Source organism: Panthera uncia (genome assembly GCF_023721935.1).
Source record: "Panthera uncia isolate 11264 chromosome B3 unlocalized genomic scaffold, Puncia_PCG_1.0 HiC_scaffold_1, whole genome shotgun sequence".
In the NCBI taxonomy this organism is placed as follows: domain Eukaryota; kingdom Metazoa; phylum Chordata; class Mammalia; order Carnivora; family Felidae; genus Panthera; species Panthera uncia.
In genome coordinates, this window is record NW_026057582.1 from 30,852,277 (window position 1) to 30,873,037 (window position 20,761).

At 47.8% G+C, this 20,761-nt stretch overlaps 1 protein-coding gene across 2 annotated transcripts in view; it reads right to left on the reverse strand.

Annotated features, from left to right (window-relative positions):
* Positions 1-20,761, reverse strand: part of SMOC1 (SPARC related modular calcium binding 1) — a 154,244-nt gene that overhangs the window by 18,430 nt on the left and 115,053 nt on the right. For both annotated transcript variants that reach the window (XM_049612560.1, XM_049612559.1), the window contains exons 6-7: positions 15,819-15,875; positions 13,753-13,833 (exon numbers count right to left, since the gene is read on the reverse strand). In XM_049612560.1, coding sequence (XP_049468517.1) covers positions 13,753-13,833; positions 15,819-15,875 — 138 coding nt within the window. The remainder of the gene's footprint in view (positions 1-13,752; positions 13,834-15,818; positions 15,876-20,761) is intronic.

Consider the following 20,761-nt stretch of genomic DNA (forward strand, 5'->3'; position numbering starts at 1 on the left):
CTCCTAGGAGAAACGCTGAAAAGCAATAGCCTACTGAGTCTCATTGCAGGGAGAGGGGGATGTTTCCTTAGGGGCATAAAAATATCTAAGGGTCAGGAGGCAGCTATGCTGAGCACATTCATTATTAAACTATAACTCTGATTTTGGAGAATGAAAAAGAATACTACTGTTTTCATAATGTAAACACACACACACACACACACACACACACACAACTAAACAGGATCTCCTCGGCTGGAGGAACAGAAGTTTAAAACAGTTGACAGACTTTAGACTAGGGATTCTAAACCTGATTAGAACTACCACCAGGACAGCCTCTAGAGGCAGCTTAAGTAAGAGACATAAACTGATTGGTTTATCATGGACATAAAACTGGCTTGAAGACCCAGATTTTTGGCTTTGGCCCTGGCTGGGATGGAGCCATGGCCCCTTTTAGGGATTACACAAGAGTTTCTCAATACCTCCCCCAACCCCAATTTGGTTACCTTATTTCCCGACCTCATATTTCATGCCACGGGAAAGGCGACAGAGAAGCAAAAACCAAAGAAAAACAGCTTTTTTACTGGCACCACGTTCGTGTAACAACCTCTGACAGAGGCTTTAAATTAAGGTCCTCCGAGCCAACATTCTAAAGCCATAAATCAGATGGAAAGGGAGAGGTGCAAAGAGAGTGGGGGGCAGAGCGAATGATAACCTGACTTCACACCGTCGGGGATCCTGGAACTGCAGAAATGTGGAGAGAAGCCATCTAAGAAGGTGGGACCCCGTGGTTTGGGGGCCGTCGGCAGACTTCTGGAAGCCCCTGAAGGCTGTTCTGAAGTGTTTCCAGCCGGTTCCCATAGAGGCTGCACTGAGTGGTATGGAGAATAGAAACCATACAAGTGATGAAGCTCGCTAATTTGGAAAAAACAGGGACGAGCGTGGAATTAGAGAGAAGGCCAAATGTAGGGTTTATTGCTTGTTTGCTTATTACTTTATGACAGGCCCTGAAAATTCCAGATGCTCCTCTAAGAAAAAGACAGGAGAGGTTTATAATAAATCACTAACCCTCTGTGAAGAGTACCCAGGGAATTTGTCTTCCAACAGAGAGAAAATCTCCCTTAAAACCATCTTTATGCTAACAGTCAAAGCAAATATTCATTGAGTATATGTGCCAGGTGACAAGACAGCTTGCTTAATCTCCTGTGTGAGGTGGGCACCATTATTTTATGCCCATTTTGTAGACAAAGATGCTGAGCTTTGGAGGGATTCATGAATTTTCCCAAGTGCGCTCAGCCAGAGGGAAGAGAGCTGGGACCCCAGTCAAGGGCTTCTGACAGTCAAGCCTGTGTCTTGCGAAATTTTATACAGAGGTTACTGCCTCTAATCGGTTACCCTGGGAGAAAAATGCATTTCTTTTTAGTGTGAACCTCTTCCGGGTCAGTCACTTTGCAGACTACCCCAAATCTGCTGCATTTAAAACCAAGTGTGTAAAATCACATCCTTGCACATGGACACAGCACAGCCTCTTCTGAACCTCTGATTGTTCTCGGCCTAAATACACTGCACATCTTGCACCCGAGGATTTTTGCCCACTTTGCTCTGGAACTGAAAACTTAAAGCCAAATTGGCCACTCGCCTGTCATCACAGAACAGCAAAATGAATACTAAGAGCTCGCACTCTATCTGAGTGTTCAGCATGTGCCAAGCTTGATACTGGGCACTTGACTTGTATTAACTCACTTCAAACTCATCACAAACCTGAAGACAGGGGTCACTATGACCCTCACCGAGCAGAAAAGGACCCAGGAACACAGGCGGACTGCATGGTTTCCTCAAGGTCATCCAACTGGAAAATGGCAGAGCTGGGGATCCAGCCCAGGGAGTCTGCCCCCGGGGCTATGCTGTCCACTCTTCTTCAATACCATCTCTCACTGCCACATGCTCATCTAATTTTTATTCTAACTCATATTTTTATTTTCCTTGGTGCGGCAGATGGTTAGAAAATGGTTCCAGTGAATCGCACCTCTCTGTATCTGTGCCCTCTTGCAGACCCCTCCACGCTGACTGATTTGCTTTGACGAATGGAAAGGGTAGGGGTGACAGTGTGTGACTTCCAGGCCTAGGCCTTAAGGGGCCTTGCAGTTTCAACTTTCACCTTCCTGGAAGCTGCCCTGAGGCTACCATGTAAGGAAGCCAGTCCAGCCCACCGGAGGATGAAAAGCATATGAAAGAAAACAGGACTGACGCAGTCCCCAGCCAGCACCAACTGCCAGATGTGTGACCTTGATCATCGAGGCCGCTCCCGCCCCATGGACCCTCCAGCTGGATGAGTCCAGGAGTGCGTTCAGACAGAGCCAGTCAAGGAACCACCCAGCCAATGCACAGAAACAATCCAGCATCTATTGCTGGAACACCCAGTGTAGAAGTACGTCACACCCTTCAGCCGATCGATCACTATTAGATCGATCAATTGATTATTCTTCCAGTCAGTGCTTTTCCAGCAGTCATGAAAATATGAATCAGTAGGTACCAAGGGACATAAACTCATTCTGTGTCTGAGGACCCAGAAACCAGCCCCATCCTTAGGGCCACTGGCACCCTCTGCCCTTTTGGGTTACCTCCCAAATGAACCTTAAAATTCATCACTCTCAGTCTTCCCAGGCACCAAGAAGTCACCTTGCAGTAATGTAAGGCAAAGGGTCTACTTCAAGGATCTCTTCTTGACCCTCGGTTCAGAGAGGGAGCTCCCCAGAAGGAAACGCCCCCTGCCCTAGAACATTCCGTCTCTGCTTAACGAAGTTCAGGGAAGGATGACAACATCACAAGTTCTGGCCTGATGGTGATGAGAAGGACCAGGTCCATCGGCAAACACTTGCAAGGCGTAATCAGCAGCACAGAGGAGCAGTCAGGGCTGTCCAGGGGACACGCGGATACATGACACATTGTCACACAGTCACGTGCCCCACCCCTACAATCCTACCCCAGGAGGGTACGGAGGAGAGATGAGAGCCAGGTCACTCCCCACCCGGAGATGGGTGCTCTGAGTCTCACAAACCTCTGACTGCCTGAGAGAAGAAATACAACAGAACGGTATCCCGTGGAAGAAATGAGGACACGGTCAGGCCCTTGTCACCAGAAAACACACAGCCCTCTCTGTCACCATGTATACTCGCACCACAGCAAAGCAGGCCTGAAGCAGGGAGGGAGAGGCAGGGAGGGGTAGAGGAGAGGGAAAGACTAGGCTGAACCAGACAAACCTAAACTCTGTCTGCAGGCCCAGGGCATGGGTTCTTTGTGTCCAGCCAAGACAGGATAAGCATGGAGAACCGCTCTGTCTGCTTCGGCTGGCCCCTGCCCCTGTGCTTCTCAATTACTCGTGGTAATGAGGAGCAAAGGAGAGTGTGGACAACCTAAATCCTCGGCTAATCCCCAGTCCTGATTTTAGCCCAGAGTTTATCCTTTTGTCCTGGGAACTTTTTCTCCCTTATCATTTTTTTTTTCTTTTTTTCTTCTTTACTTTTTTCCTTTTTAAACAAAAATGGCCAACAAACATAAACATTAGAAGATTCAAGTTTCAGGTCCTTGGGCTGGGCTTTCTCTCCGGTTGCTGCCTTCCAGAAGAGGAGCTGCTAAAGAAAGAGACAGACAGCAAAGCTAAGACACTGGGTAACCTGAGTCAGCAGGGATCCGTGAGCCAGTCACATCGTGGACTCTTTGGAGAAAGAGCAGGGGTGACGGAGGCAGTGGGAAGAAGGCAGTGATCGGGGCAGGTCAGTAGCATTCAGGGTTCTACAGAGTCACGGAACCAAGAACAGACCTACATCTACATCTGTATCTGTATCCGGATATCTAGATCTGTCTACATTTAGAGCCACCTATCTATATATGTGTGTATATTCATCCATATATAGATATAGATAGATGTAGATATAGAGAGAGAAAGCGGAAGAGGCAGAGAGATATTTATTTTAAAGCATTGGCTCACACGATCATGGGGACCTGGCAAGTGTGAAATCCGCAGGGCAGGCTAGAAATTCAAGTAGGAGTAATGGTACAATCTTGAGTCCAAAATCAATAGGTCAGGCCAGGAGGCTGGAAACTCAGGCAGGATGTCTATGCTACAGTCTGGAGGCAAAATCCTTTGTTCAGGAAATCTCAGTTTTTGCTTTTAAGACCTTCAACTGATTGGATGAGGCCCACCCATGTTATGGAGGGTCATCTGCTTTACTTAAAGTCAACTGATTGCAAATGTTCATCTCATCTAAAAAATAACTTTGCAGCAACATCCACACGAGTGTAGGAACTAGTCTACTAGTGTAGAAACTGGGCACTGCGGCCTAGTCACGTTCACCTACAAAATGAACCATCATGAGGTCCATATGAAAAATGAGAGTAAGAAAAAACCCCCAATCTTACAGCAAACCACACCGAGAAGGGCCATGGGCCATAGAAATGTGCACTGGGAAGGTGCCTTGATGAACGATGCAGTATTCGTGGAGAAAGAACCAGAAGCTCTCCTCCCAGGGGAGGTGCAGTTGCTAATTAAGGGCAGCTGCTCAGGCCATCCTGACGGAGGAAGCTGATGGAGTGGAGGGCAGTGTCCTGGGAGAGGACGGGGCTCCTGGAGTCTCAGACCTAACGTGGGATCCTGAGTGACCCACGAGATGAGGGCTCACAGAGAGGATGCAGAGGAGGTCAGGGGCCCCCGTGGACACAGTTTCTCCCAACGTCGTACTGGCTGTGTGCCGGCACCATGTCACGCTATGGAGAGGTCAGAAAAGTTCTGGAAGACATAGCAAGAAGGAAGAACCAGTCCTGAGATCTTAACCTATCCTTACCCCAGGCATTCCTCCATTCCTGGAACTTTCCCTGAGGGCCCCAAGCTTGAGCGCAGTCTCCCTGTGCTGAGTCTAGGACTGAGGATGCCTCCCGTAGCCCTTACCCTTGGGGCTGTGACTTGCCAGCTCTGTACGTTCCCGAGAGCGAGGCCTAATGGCAGCCTTTCTCCCCCCTTCCTCATCCCCACCCCCGGCCCCCAGCTCCTCCTTCGTAGCAGAGCCATGGAGTCTCCATTTAAAGGACACATAAAGAGGATTTCGTCCAGGAGCCCCCGTACTGCTGGAATCCCTGCAATGCACTCTCCAGCCGCGGAATTCTGCTCCAGCCTGACATTGCAGAGACGGGGCCACCCATTGTTGAGTAAATGCCAAACGGTGGGGATGAGACCACAGAGGCTGAGAAGAGAATGCCTGTCCCCTTGACTCATCCTGGAAAATGCTACACTCAACCCTCAGACTATCAAGCATTGGATTTTCTTGGGGGGGAGCAAATCAGCAAGAGGTTACCCGCCTGGAAAGTGAGAGGAACTTATTTATGCTTCGCTGCGAAAGGAACCGTCCCACCAGGCCAAGAACATTAAGGAAAACACTAGCGTGGTGTCGCCTGCAATTATCCTGAAACCCCTTCAAACACCGCACGCCCACCTAGCCTCTTATCAAAAATGAATGAAATGCTGAACGATAACCCAAAATAACAAACCGTGCTGTGAAAAACAACCTTTCCTCAATCACAACATGAAATTCCAGAGGCGGAAGAAATCGCGTGGCTCCTGCCTCGGGCTTCTCTGAGTCAGTGTGTGAGGGTGGGAGTCGCGTGCGCTGCCGAGGAGGGGACCGCAGACACGAGAGGAGGGGCAGGTGGGCCCAGGTCCGAAGGCACTGACCTTCCTGGTGTTGAAGGGCCAGAGATGTGGTCTCCGGGGAAGGAGATGCCGCTGGAGCCCATACTCCTCAGGAGAGATTTATGGAACGTCATGGAACAGGCCCTTTTTTGTTGACTCGGCCACACAGCGTTTTAGCACCTATGGTTTCAAGCCAACTATGTGAAGAAGTTATTTTTCTTACTTGTAGACTTCGCACTTTTTCACAGGAAGGGCCAAGCAGCCCCCGGGGGACCAGTCTTCCAAGCATCGTGTGCTGGGCTGGCTCCACCCTTCCACCGTGGACCCTTGCATCACACCCCACACTGACCTGCCATGTGGCCATCGCCAGTTCCCGAGTCTGAGTCATCCAGGGACCTAAGCACCCTCTGGAGGGGAGGGGGACGCGCAGAACTATCACCCAGGGCTCCCGTCAGAACAGAGGACAGACCAGAGGCCTAGAAAAGGCCTCTCCCAGAGGAGAGGCCCAGGCGAGAAGCAGCAGTCACTGACAAACAGAATTGAGTCAAACCCCTAAAACCGTGTTCAGGTGTGTATCAAGTAGAGGTGGGAGTGGGGAGAACAGAAACCAAATAGGCACAAATTTAAAATAGTCACCTCTTCCACTGGAATGGGTGCCCCCATCTCTTTAATCTAAAGGCCATTTTCCCCATGGAGTGGGCGGCCAAAGGAAGTAAAAATGATATCATCACCCAATCTTAACCTGCAGAGGGACTTTGGACCCCTTCTCTGGAGGAGGGCACCCCTTCTGAGGGACTCACTGGCCAAGAGATGCTCTTCAGCTCTGGCCCATTAGAAGTGACGGTGGCATTAATCCTCAGCGGGACAGCCGTTCCCAAATGCCAGAGGGAACACAGGGCAGTCAGAGGAGCCAGTGTGGGGACACCCGGGCTTCTTGGCAAGGCTGAAAATGAGAGCAAGGGCCTAGAACTCCCATCCTGCCCACGTCACCAGGGCCTGGCACGTAGAAGGCTCCGTCGCCATTTCATGGGAGTCAACAACGGCTGTAACAGATGCAGTGCAGCATGGTGGCCAAGGGCATGGGCTCTGGGGTCAGATGGACCAGCCTCTACCACGTGTTATCTCTGTGACCTTGGGCAGTTTCCTTCAGCTCTCTAAGTCCCAGCTTCCTTACCTGGGAAAATAGGGTAACGATAGCGATCTCACAGGGTCACTGTGAGGCTGTGATGAAATAGTGTATGTCAAGCATCTCACCTGGTCCCAGAGTCAGCTGATAAATGACCTAAGGTCTTAGCTGGTGTAAGGGAGCAGTGTCCTCAGACAATGTGGAGGGAACCTGGGCTTCCTGACCCATCCTCGTGAATAACTAGTCTCTGCAGTTAGCCTTCAGGGATGGATCAAGGGTGGGTAGTGGGCACAGTCTTCCCCAATGCAGGCAATAAAGGGGCACGCTGGCTGTAGGCAAACTAAAAAATATAATAATAGAACTAAGAATCAGTCTGCCTTTTATGATCGCCATCCCAGCAACTCAAAACAGTATCAGTGACGGAACATTTCCCTCCACTGGAGTGGAGGGCACCACTGCCCCCCTCCCTCTGGGACCCCATCGCTTGACAGTCGGCTCCTTCCTTAGACACCCCTTGTATTTCTTCCCCTTAGCACCAGGCAGAGGCCTTGGCACACAGCAGTTGTTGACGGGCCTGTGACCCTGAACAAGGCCCTCAACCAGCCTGAGCTCCTTTCTGTCATTTAAGATGAAGCGGGGGGTGGGGCGCCTGGGTGGCTCAGTCAGTGAAGTGGTTGACTTTGTCTCAGGTCATGATCTCACGGTTCATGAGTTCGAGCCCCACACTGGGCTCTGTGCTGACAGCTCAGAGCCTGGAGCCTGCTTTGGATTCTTTCTCTGTCCCTTCCCCATTCACATTCTGTCTCTCTCTCTCTCTCTCTCTCTCTCAAAAATAAATAAACATTAAAAAGTAATAATAAAAAGATATGCTCTCTTGGCCCACAATTTTATAATTAGGCAACATCGGGTGCAGGTCCCCACAGCTCAGCTGCCTGATCAACATTCAGTCTCCCATGTCCCAGTGAACCCAAGCACCAGGAAGGGGTTAAGTGAGAGGCACCCAGTGAACCCAAGCACCAGGAAGGGGTTAAGTGAGGAGCACTGTTGGGGCTTTCAGGTTCTCCTTTGCACCACTCAGCCCCCTCAGGGCCACGCTGCATTGCCTGACCTGCTGTGGCTCAGAGGCCCCATCTCCAGAACAAAAGCAACCGTGCCCGTCCCACATGCCTGACACTGGCTGAGGGCACCTACTCACGCGGGTGTTTGCAGTAGGCTCTGTAAATAGGGCGTGTTGCTGGGATGAAATGTCGTGGGTGAGGACGTGTAAGGGAAAATTATAAACCAGCCAGCCTGTCTAAATAATTTCTCTCTGTGGAACCCAAAATGGCCAGGCATGGCTCACCATTGTCGGAAGCAGTGACCTCTGCCTTCCCACGCAGAAGAAACTGAGGAGTGGAGGAAAACAAGATATAAATTCTATGGAAGATATTTCTTCGAGGATGGATTGTCCCAATATAGCATATAGGCACTTTTTTTTTTTTTTTTTAACTTTTCCCCCAAAGCATCACTGACTCATATCCCTTCAAATTTTAGAAAAGGCCCCATCTCTACTGCCTCATGCCATTCCGGGAGCTCATATGACCCTTCCACCAAAAAGAATGTGAAATGCTTCCCAGTGGTTTTGCAATGACATGTACTGAGAAGGGGCAAGCTGTCTTCTTTCTAGTTTTGCTCAGTAACATCATTGACCTTGATCTGACAAGCTCTGTCCTTTAAGGGCAAGAGCTAGCAAATCAAACTTCAGGCAAGACAGGAAGGAGGGAGCCCACGCCGGGGGGGGGGGGGGGGTTGGGGAGTGGTGATGGGAGAGATAGCTTTTGTCAAATAAAGTATCATAACTTCACCCTTCATCTCCCAAAACACTAATGCATGAGTGTGCTTATAAGATATGTACCCTGACTTCTTCCAAAGCCATTTTACAAATAAACACAGACTGAGGATCCTCAGACAGGGAAGAGATGGTATTTGACTTCTAGTAAACTGGAAGGAGCCAATTACAATACCTCAGCAGGACCTCTGGGTTCAGGTTTTCAGCAGCAGAGGCCAAAAGGAAAACGCTGGGGCGCATGGTTTTGCTATCAACACCAAAAAGCATACAGACTCACCTGCAGAAAAAACCTTTGCTGTTCGAGCAAGTCCCAGATAGATGCTGGTCATACTTCTGCCCAGCACCCCTCTGTCTGAAGCAGATGTGGGGGGTGAGGGAACAAGACAGGGAAAGCTAATTTGAAAACAGGGCAATAATATACTGTGGGGCTGGGCTCTCTAGGGCCTGCAAACGTGTTTATGGCTCCTCTCTGCAAAGGGAAAGCTTGAGAAAGGCCTTCGTTGCTATGGAGAGAGCCATAGGGATGACCACCCTTCCCTGTCCCCAGCTCCCTTCTACTGGCCGTGAGTGGCCAAGACACCTGCAGAAGATAGACGGGCAGACATCCAGGAGGCCAGTTATAGAAATAAACATCAAGGGTTTGTTTTTATATAGATACTTTAAATGCTCACAAGCCCAGACCCGTCCTCGGCTGCTAACGTTAGCGGATTACTCATTCTTCCTTCCAATCACGTCATGTGCAAGGTTCCAGGTGGCTGTGGGGTATTTGCTCACAACGGCTACCGCTGGTTTCCCTGAGAGCTGTTTGTTTTTCCAGGCCTCAGGTCATTACATCACCCCGCGGTTTCTGGGCAGGCCAAGAGTGCTGGTTTGGGGGGGTGGGGGATCCGGCCGGGAGGTGCAATTGCCTCAGTGACCCCACATCCCAGTCACAGCAGCTGTCCCGGCAGGAGCTTCCTGGCGAGGAAGGACCAATCCCAAATGCAGCCAAGGGAACCACAGCAGGCCCAGAGGAGCAACGCTCTGACACTGACACCGACAGGTAAGGGTCAGGGGGCTGCAAACCCCTTACCTGCGACATGGATGGTGAGTTAGGCAAACGCTCCCATGTAGGAGGAGACGGGGTTGTTTTCATGACAAAACTTACAAGAAACGCATTTCCACCCTGTGTCCCCGCTGACAGCTCTGTCTCCCGGAGACAGTTTCCACAAGCCACTGCCTTCGGGGACACCCGGAAGGAAGCTGTGCGGGACAAAGAGGCAAGGGAGGAAAAGCGAGTCCTTCTGGATTTCACCCACAGTGCCAGGTTCTAGGGCCTTCCTGAAATCCCAGATGAGATCGTGAAAGAAGTTAACTAGGAAAGGTGGCAATAAAGGAACGAAACAGACGGATAAGGAAGAAGGGAAGTCAAATGACTCCACCAGTGGCCCCGAGAGCGATCTAGCCACGTAGGGGCAGAGGGAAAGGGCCTGTGTGCCTTGAGGGCATTGCTATGCTGCTCCAAGAGAAGAGTTAAGGCTCACACGACCATACGTCCTGAGAGTATTTTCCCAGGCCAGAAAGCACAGAATTTTGTCATACTGGGGGGTGGGGGTGGGGGGTAGGGGGGGGTGGAAATCAAGAGGGAGAGAGACTTTTGTAAATCACAGCTGTACGACAGTGTCTGCACCCAGTAAAATTAGAAGCCGTGGGATATGGCGTATGGGACGGAGAATGAGACAGCCTAGTTTTCGTCATTTCGTTAATCTCTCCGCTCTCTCCTATAAAAATGCAGATGACTATAAAGACTTTTAAGTTCTAGTTATATCAAGAAATGCCTTAGTAGCTAGCCTCTGATACCAAAAACTCCGCAAGAGTTCATATTTTCTTACAAAAGCAGAACAGAGTCTCTGGCCAACACTCATAGGTGGGAAGACACCTGCTCTCAGGTTCTAGGGCGTCGGCTGGCCAGGTACGTCGTCCTCCTGAAAGTGGGAGAGCTCCTGGTGCAGCGGAGACAAGGATCCGAGAGAGAAGTCTGAAGAGGCAAACCCATCAACGCCGAGGCTGCCAAGTACTCAACAGGCGACACTGACCATGGTGAACACAAGACAAAGCCTTAAAAACAAGGATCGACACCTCCAGGAGGAGAGAAGGAGACAGGATAAGTCTGCAGGCGTATGTGTCATGTTATTGCAAAGCTTCAGCTGCCCCGTGGAACCTTTCCAACATCAACAGTCCCCAGGCCAGAAAACAAACCTGGCGTCACAGGGTCTGAGTGTGAAAGACGGATGTTTGGGGTGTAGAGGGAACTGGGATGGCCTTCTTGCCTCCGAGAGCGAGTGGGAAGAGCTCTCACCTAGACTGGCTTCTGAGGCCCACTTCACCCTCCCCAGAGGTGGGGGCTGAAGCTCACCTAACCCAGAATCTTCTGGCAAACTCTGACGGGAAACCTGCCTCGGGGGCTTGACCCAGAGGCTCCAGTCCATAGCAGAGCCAGCCCCCCAGACATGAGTTATCATTAAGGTAGATCTGACTTCTCATCAAACCAAATGGAATAGCATGACGGGTGGCTAGCAGAGAAGCCATTATTTTTTAAATCATTCATGACACACCTACTATGTGCTAGGCATTTCATATATTGTTGAATCCTCAGAAAAACCCTGCAAGGCGCTAATAACTTTGTTTCACGTACGAACTTTCTCGAGGTCACTTAGCTCTCACGGGAAGCTAGCACTGGAAGCCAGGTCTATGCTATCCCATTTATTTACATATTGTCTATGGCCGTTTTTGTGCTGTGACAGTAGAGTTGAATAGGTGACAGACTGTCTGGCCTGCAAAACCTAAAATGTTTACTATCTGGCTGACCCTTTACAGGAAGCAATTTGCTGGCCTTTGGCATATAGGAATGAAATAGAAGCATTTGGATGGGAATGTGTGCCTGGGGGTGTCTTTTTTGTGGTTTTTGGTCCCTCTCATAGACCAGGCAGAAGGAAGGGCCATGCCTCCTGAGATGTTTCCCAGCATGCCCAGGGAAGCCTGACTCAGCCCAGGAGCTCTGGGCAGCTTACGTAGCCCTGCCCAACCCCTACCCCCCCCAACACGAACCTTTGCCAAGCGTTAACATTCTGTTCTAGTGCACGCTCTCACAAATGAGAGGTCTGACTTTTGTGGGCAAGGGTAGGGGCTCATTTGTACGTAGAAGGTGGTAAACCTTGTAATGGCAACAGCACGGGCTTTGGTATCGGACAAACCTACAGACCTGGCCTGGGCTGAGTCAGGCTTCCCTGGGCACGCTGGGAAGCATCTCAGGAGGCATGGCCCTTCCTTCTGCCTGGTCTATGAGAGGGGCCAAAAACCACAAAAAAGACACCCCCAGGCACACATTCGCATCCAAATGCTTCTATTTCATTCCCATATGCCAAAGGCCAGCAAACTGCTTCCTGTCACTTCCAGTGAGGTACCACAGGCACCAAAACCACCTCTCTTTGACTTATATTTGCCTGACAGCAAGAGGGGAGGCGGGAAAAGGTTCTGCAAAGAAGCTTTTGCTTACAATGACAGTCACAAATTCTTTCCTGATTGAGATTCTCGCGGTAAGAGCAGTATCATTAATATTTCCATTGTTCCCTACCTACCATGATGATGAGAATAACAAAGATAGGTACTTACCGTTTATCCTGCACTTACTATCACTTAGCCAGGCACTGGTTAAGTTCCACACAGACAGTAACTCAGCTAACCTTTAACCACAGTCCCCTGAGGGAAAGATCATAATCCCAGATGAGAACTGAGGCTCAGGGGGGGATTATGTGCCTTGACTGGGTCACTCACTAAGTGTCGGAGCCAGGAAGCGAATGCAGGTTTTGCCGATTCCAACGTCTATGCTTTAACCATGGCACGATTGTGTCAAAGACTCTGGCCCACAGGATTCACAAGGTCTTCTTCCCACCCCACCATCCCATACCTCCATCTTTGATAAAAAAAGGGAACCAGAGGGGCGCCTGGGTGGCTCAGTAGGTTGAGCGTCCGACTTCGGCTCAGGTCATGACCTGTGCTTACAGCTCAGGGCCTGGAGCCTGCTTCGGATTCTGTATCTCCGTCTCTCTCTGCCCCTAACCCATTAGCATTCTGTCTCTGTCTCCCTCAAAAATAAATAAAACATTAAAAAAAATTAAAAAAAAAAAAGGGAACCAAACACATGCAGCCCAAGTCACAGAGAAAATCAACCAATGCTGTACGGATCTACCTCATGGGCTAACTCACTTCCTGCACTCAAGTTTCCCCACTCCCACCTTTAGGACAAAGCTGGCATACAGATAAACCTAAAGGGGGCCAATGAGAGCCCACTCATTAATTGATGGTCTTGTAAAACTCTGCCCATCAGTTCAAAGGGCTGTGTCTTTTGTTTATAGACCTTGATATCCATAAGGAAAAAATGATATGGCTGAAATGAAATTCACTAACCAGGCATAAATTATGCAGAGGGGCATTTCTCACAATGAGGTCTTAGGCTAAAAGAAGGATGATTTCCCCATGATAGAGATACAGATTGGGTTTGTTAATACATTTTCCTGTTGGTGGACTTCTGGTCTTTACTGATGGTAGATGAACTTTATTGCTTTTGTCTTCATTGATGATCAATGAACTCTACAAGTGAGTCCTACAAATCTAATCACCCTTCAAAAATTATCACCTTTCCACAAGGGGTTCAGCCAGCACCAAAACTTGACCACTCATAAGACCCTCAAAAGATCATATCAGAAAATACATGACTGTAAGCAGCCATTTTGAGCCTTAAAAAACGCACAGAAGCAAGTCTCTTATGGCTTGAAGTCCAACTTTTCCATGCCAGGCCATTTTTAAAAATTCTCTGCCTGGCATATAAAGAGCCACTTGAAAGTATTAAAACATGTAGTCAAAAGATTTTTTTGCTAAAAGGATCAAATACTCATGAAAGATGATCCCTGACATACTAACTGAAGAAAATTAAAGTTGGAGGGGATTAACTCATCTAATCTCATTTTATAGCTGTAGAAATTGAAGATAAGACAGGTTAAAGGACTTGCCGAAGCCCACACAACAGGTAGTTGTGGAGTAACCACAGGGCAACCACAGGCGAATCGGCATGTATACAATCCCAGGCAGATCATTTACCTGAATTTCTTACATTGGTGTTGTTCAGTTTGGAGTCCTTGATTACCAAGTGCTTAATCCATAGAGTGGGGGCCGTAATTTCTGAAAAAAAAAAAAAAAAAAAAAGAAGAAGAAGAAGAAGGGAGAAAATAAAGTCTGGGCAAAGGGAGTAGATAACTTGTAGTGCAGCCCCCAGACTTCAGGAGCTTTTTCTGAAGTCTGGGGCATCAAGGCTTGGAGCTTTCTCCCTCATTCCACATCCACTTTGTCCCAATGCCCTCTCCCTTCTCAGTAAGGAAGCTCCTCTACCCGCCAGCTCATAGGAGCCAACGAGGGCCTCCCATACTCAGAGGCAGAGTGGTCTAGGTCCAGAGGCGCTGAGCCGCTCCATCCAGGAATAAAAATATTATCCCAGGAGGTGAGGAGCATGGGCCCAGCCAAGTCTCTCTCAGCTGCTTCCCTGGAAGAAGATTTAAAGGGGATAAATCAACAAACGAATGCCAAACAAACCACAGAGACCATTTTGGAGGAAACGGCTGAGCCACAACAGATTTCAGCTTGCTGAGACTCTGTTCCACATGGGAAGGAAAGTGATGAGTCCAACGTGTGCATCAATACCTTTCCTAATGGATTCTCACTGAACAGAGGCTGAATCCCTCCATCCAGAGAGCTTGGGGAACCTCTAGGGCCTTCAGGGCTTGGGTTGCTCAGTGGACAAGTGGTATGGGAATCAGGAGAACCCTGATCAACTTTAGAGTCATGAAGTCTTCAGTGGGATTGTTGGGGCGATCTCCCAAGGTGACACCGTCTCCACCTCCCACCTGATCCCCCAGGATCCCAGACCTGCCAATAATCCAGGAGATTTGTGGATCACAGAAACATCTGAATTTCTAGGCATGAACACACGTATGTTCCACTAAATGACCAGTTGTAAAGGACAGCTCACATTCAATCCTATCTAGAGCTAAGCCTGTGCTAGAGACATCCCTAGCCACAGTACCAACCAATGGCATAATTTCTTTTTACTCCTGTCTCCCTGTCCAGTCTCGTGATTTAGGCCTGGATACACTCAGCCGAAAGCTGCTCAGAGGTCGCTGCATGTTGCACTCAGAGTCAAACCTCATTGTCAGACTTTCTAGAAATTGCACTCTGCCAAGCTTCCTGCTCTTCTTCATGGGAACTTGGAGTACACAGCAAAGCATCCTGAAGAATGCAGGCCAGGAACAACCCAAGCTCAAAGAGAGGCCAGCCTTCTGCACTCCATGCCCCACCTGTCATTCCTCATACCTCCAGGGACATCCAGCCTCTATCTTGCTACCAGCCACACTATTTCTCTTGCCCTAGAATTCTCCTCTTACAAATGTCTTGACTCAGCTCTCACGGTCCAACTTAGCTAAACCAGGTCCACTAACCAATCCCTTTCCCCCTACTTTCCTACAATACCCCATCCCCACCATATGCTCCCCTCCCCACTACCCCAACTACAATGCCCTGATTCTTCCCATCTCCTTTCAAGATCCAGTCCACGTTCCATCTCTTGACACAGTCTTTTCCCAGACCATGGTGATCTCTTTCTCCCTTAAATGTCCATTATAATAAAAACTGAGACCATGTAATTTAACACATAAAGTTCTCTGATAGTTGCCATTGTCTTGAGAGCAAAGGCTTCATCTCATCTAATCCTCCATTGTCCCCCACAGGCCTAGCACAACGCTGGGCACAGAGAAGGAACTTGTAAGTGTCGGTTCATCTACTGAAGGGACAGTGCTGGCCTGTCTTTCTCAGCCATGGCTCCTTGGTCTTGGCAGCTCAAAGGGTCCATCCAGGCTGTGTTATTGTTGGACATCAGCAGCCAGGCAGGAAGCCTGGCTAGAACAGAGGACCTTTCCAGAAGTAGAGAGTGTACCAGTTCCTGGGAGGATTTGCATTTTTTAAAAGGTTAAAACAACCCAGACTAAACTGGGAAAAATTGAAATTAAAAAAGAAAAAACTAATAATAAAGCTTACACAAACATCCAAAGAAAGGATGTTCCTCAAATCTAAACACGGGTGGGAGAATTAGAGTCGTAAGTAATAAAAGAGCTTACCATCTCCATCGAATACTGGCTGAGTCTCCATCGTGGGTGTCGGCTTAGACCCGTCATCTGAATTGAGGGTTAAAAAGAATCGAAAAGAGACTACCATTATTGAGGTAAATACTATCTACTCTCCAGCACTGTTGAATGGTTGGGGTTTGCACATGGCCCGGCCAAGTCCCAGTGAAGAGACCAAAGAGAAAGGAAAGATAGAAAGCAAGAACAGGAAGGAAAAAAGAACCACAGAGACACGCCAAGAGTAAGACAAACCCAGCTGTGTGTTCACCATTCCAGGGGAGGGACAAAAGGGAGCTCAACTGTCATGGCTTTGGAGGGCCCTCCCTCACTAACCTGCATGTACCAGCATGATGACTCTGTCAGCCCTGGTCCTCCCCGCAGGAAAACTGAGGTGGGGGGCAGGCATCTTCCCCAGCAGCCCTGGGTTTTGCCCAGGCAGGTTAGGATAAGGTTAGCATACTTGGTGGCATAAAATTCTGGTGTCCCGAGTTCCGTCCTGCCCTCTTATGAAAGGTACCAGCATAGTACTTAGTGGCCCTCGTTGAAGAGCTTCAGGAAAACACCAGACCGTGGTGCTACTCCCTCTTGAACACCTAGCTATTTCTCTAGCTTCACCTAAAAGGGAAGAGAAGGGCAGGAGGGCCCATCCTGTCTCCAGGATGCCAAAGTGAAAAGAATCAGGAACCCTTAGAACATTTTTTTAACTGTGAAACATCATGCTCTCCAATTCCCATTGAGGTGGGGGCAAACAAAATGGAAGGGGATGTGGGAAACTGCACCCTGGATTTGTTCTGAAATTTGTACCAGAGATGATGGGAGCAGGAGGTGCCCAGTAACAAACCCTAATCTACATCATTCCAGCAACATTGGCAGCTCCCTGAGGGGCAAGACCCTCTGCGGGTCAGGAGCGAGTGTAGACTTTACCCACCTTTCAGGACTCTTGAGTTTTTTTCATCAAGAACCCCAACCTTAGTGTCGGGCAGTGTCTCTCAACTTCTTTTCATTATTGCCCACCTAGACCTTCTCTCTCTCTTTTTTTTTTTTAATCATCTACCTAATGAACTATCAATAACATAGGTACACTGTGTTTCTGTTGATGTGGTGTATGTATAGCTGTGCTTTCTATGTAAAAAGAGCAAAGAGTTCTTTTTCCTCCTGCCGCCCCCAATCCATTTTCACCTGCTTGGTATCTCTGCCCCCATTGAGAATGCATAGATGAGAGATTTCTCTGTGTTCTCCCTGGGCGGGGGTGGGGGAAGAAGAACCCCAGGGTCTCAGGCAGTGTGACGATTACACCATCCCCCAGAAATCTTTTACAACCGAACACTCTATTCTCCAAGCATCGACTATTTTGTTGTCATTTTATTCAATCAGTCATTTATTTCTATTTGCTTGCTTGTTTTGCCAATGGCTCTTATTTTTAAGCTTTCGGTTTTGTTTGTTTATTTTAGCAGAAGAATAATTCACATGCAGTATTGTATTCGTTTCAAGCATACAGCCTACAGTAAGGCTAGTGACCATCTGTCACCACACCAAGTTGTTACACTATTATTGACTATATTCCCTATGCACATTACATCCCCGTATCTTATTTGTTTTATAACCAGAAGGTGGTACCTCTTAATCCCCTTCACCTATTTCATTAACTATGGAGAATGCAAGTTCTCAGATAGTCTCTGAGACGCCAGTCAGATCACCCATAATAACAACCCTCCACCATTTGGAGCTCCCGAGACCTTTGGCCGACTTCCCTGCATCTTATCAAGGAGGAAGGAAGAACACAGAGTTCTGATCCCTTTCTTGCACCAACACCCCACCCTTGGGATCTTAAGACTGGAGAGCTATAGAGACCCTAATCGTGGCTGGAGGCTGAGGCCAGCAATCCGACAGTTGTGTGACACCTGACCCTGCTATTATTCCCCTGTGCTGACACCAAGACCCCACTCCGACAGGGGCCAAGGCGATCCCCAACTATGTGACAATCATTCCAGGGAATGAGATATAGCAGAGGGAGAGGAGTTAACTAGCTGGACATCTTATTTGCCTCACACTGGAGTCCTGAACAGGCATCTTTTGATGCAAAACTGTGGAAGTTTGATCTGGAAGTCATTGAGGGAGAATAAACACAGAGCAGCACCACACAATGTCATTTTGTTTAATAGCATCACTTCCCCTGACTCTATTAACACCTCTTTCCATTGAATTCAATGAGCCACTGAATGAAGTCTTTTGGCAGCTGCAATGCACATTTGGTTGCTCCTGCCGGATGCAGAGTTCACAGTCTAAATAGCCTAGTGTGGTGTGCTCAGCCTCTCCACACCGGGTGGCTTCACTTTAGAAGTCTTAAGGGCAACAAAGGGAAAGTGAGAAATCAAACATTCCCAGGAGGACAACGGTGAGAACCCAAGTGAAAAGTGGTTCATGCAGCATTTTCATATTCAACTAAAATCCTCCCGTATTCCAAGAGCTGTAACTCTCTCTGGAGCAGGATAAGAGAAAACATTCTGCTTATTTCGCCCATCATCCAGATGAGAGTCTGGGACTGCCCATCTGGTGTAGCAATCAGCAGAGGTCTGTTGCTCAAGGAGAGGAAGAAGTGTTTCCAGTCTCCCGGGGGAAGTTCTGCACTTCTGCAGGCCAAGGACCTCCGCGATTACCCAGATGCAGGCCCAGAGCCCACATCGCATGAAGCCACGTGCAGGGAGTGGATCTTCCTGCAGCGTAGGGTCACCAAGGGTGAAGAGATACAGCTGTGCTGCCACAATGGAGGCCCTAGATGGAAATCTTTATGAAGTGAGAAAAGACAAAGTGCCCTGCTGCCAGGAGAGCCACCTGTGAAACTCAGCTGCCCAAAGGCTGAGAAGCCAAGCCAAAGCCAACAGGACCCTCTGACCATCATCTCCGGGCACCTGGGCACCTGGCTTCCAACCCAGCAAACAAACGCACCCTTCTACCAAACATAGGTCCAAGGCCTGGGTCCAAGGTCCACATCAGTGCTGCTTCCTGGCAAGCCTTGGGACAATACCAGGTCCCACACTGGGCCCCGGGGAGAGGGAAAAGCTTCCACTCAATTCCCCAGTCTCTAGTGGGGTCACACTCCAGATTCTGGCTTTACATCCCATAAACTGAAAACTGAACCCTGCACTTTTCTTCTCTGGGCAGGGATATCCTCTTCTAAAAATGAAGTATGCCTGCCTTCCCAGTCTCAGGATACTGTGCAGGAGTAAGGACTTTAAAGGCCTTCGGACACTAAGTATGAGCAAGGACTTTAAAGGTATAAATACCACGAGAATAAACCATTTTATCCAGCCACTTACTTTTAAAATCGGATTTACAAAATTAAAATCCTATCAAAGTTTTTAATTAAAAAAAATAAAGTAAACCTTACAACTCAGTTAGAAGATAACAGCCTAATTTTAAAGTGGACAAAATATTTTAATAACATTTCACCAAAGAAGATGCATGGACAGCTAATGGATACATGAAAAGATGCTCAACGTCACTAGTTGTCAGGAAAATGCAGATTAAGACCACAATGAGGTGCTACTATGAACCTGCTAGAATAGCTAAAATTTTAAAAAATAGGAAATACCAAGCGTTGGCAAGGATGCGGAGAAACTGAAACCTTTGTTCATTGCTGTGGAGTAGCCATGTCGGAGAACGGTTTGGCAATTTCTTTTTTTTTTTTTTTTAATTTTTTAAAAATGTTTAAAAAACATTAGACACAGAATCTGAAGCAGGCTCCAGGCTCTGAGCCATTAGCACAGAGCCCGATGCAGGGCTCGAACTCATGAACCATGAGATCATGACCTGAGCCAAAGTCAGACGCTTAACAGACTAAGCCACCCAGGTGCCCCTGTTTTTGCAATTTCTTTAAAATGTTAAACATAAACTTATCATTCACCAGACATTCCACTCTTGAGAAGCCAACCAAGAGAAAGAAAAACAGGTCCACTCAGAGGCATGTATGCCAATATCCATAGCAGCATTATGTGTATAGCCTCAAACTGGAAACAATCCAAATGTTTGTCGACTGGCGAACACATAAACAAATGGTGATATATCCAGATGATGGAATATTACTCAGCAATGAGAAAGAATGAATTACTAATACGTGTGACAATATAAACCTCAAAAGCATTATACTGAATGAAAGAAACCATAGCCATGTGCAAATACTACCTATTGTATGATTCCACTTCTATGAAATGCCTAGTAAAGATAAGCCCATAGAGATAGACAGCAGCTGTGTAGTTGCCTAGGACTGGAGGAGGCAGTGGGTTATAACTATAAATGGGTACAAGGTTTCTTTTTGGAACGATGGAAATGTTCACCAGTAACGGCTGCACAACGCTCTGTGCTAAATCCAGTGAACTGGACGTTTATGATGGGTAAATTTTATGGCATGTAATTATGCTTCAATAAAGCTGTTAAAACAAAAGAGGAGGTAGTGCTATTATTTCAGTGATTCTTAATCTGGGTGGAGACCCTCCCATGTACTTTAAAGAAAAACGTATCTGAAATCTCAGTTTACATATATGCACAGGACGATGTGATGCCTGATGCTCATTGTCGGTGGTTCTTTTGGACCTCAAATAGTAAGACTTTAGTTCTCTTTAATACCACAATACTCTTCAAAAAAAAGAAGAAAAAAACAAAGAAAAAAAAAAAAAAAAGCCAATTCAAAGATTATCACTTTTCTTCCAGGCAAAAAAAAAAAAAAAAAAAAAAAGTAAGTTTGGAAACACAAAAAAAGTAAAAAAATAGAACAATTAAAAAAAACAAGGCAAGCTTACACGAATGAATGAATGAATGAATGAATGAGGCAAACTTGACAGAACATCTCAAGGATAACGTCAAGATCAGCAATAATGGTACCACATTTTGCAACACTCGAGTTTTTGGCAGGTGGCTTTCCTCATCTGTTCTCACCACTG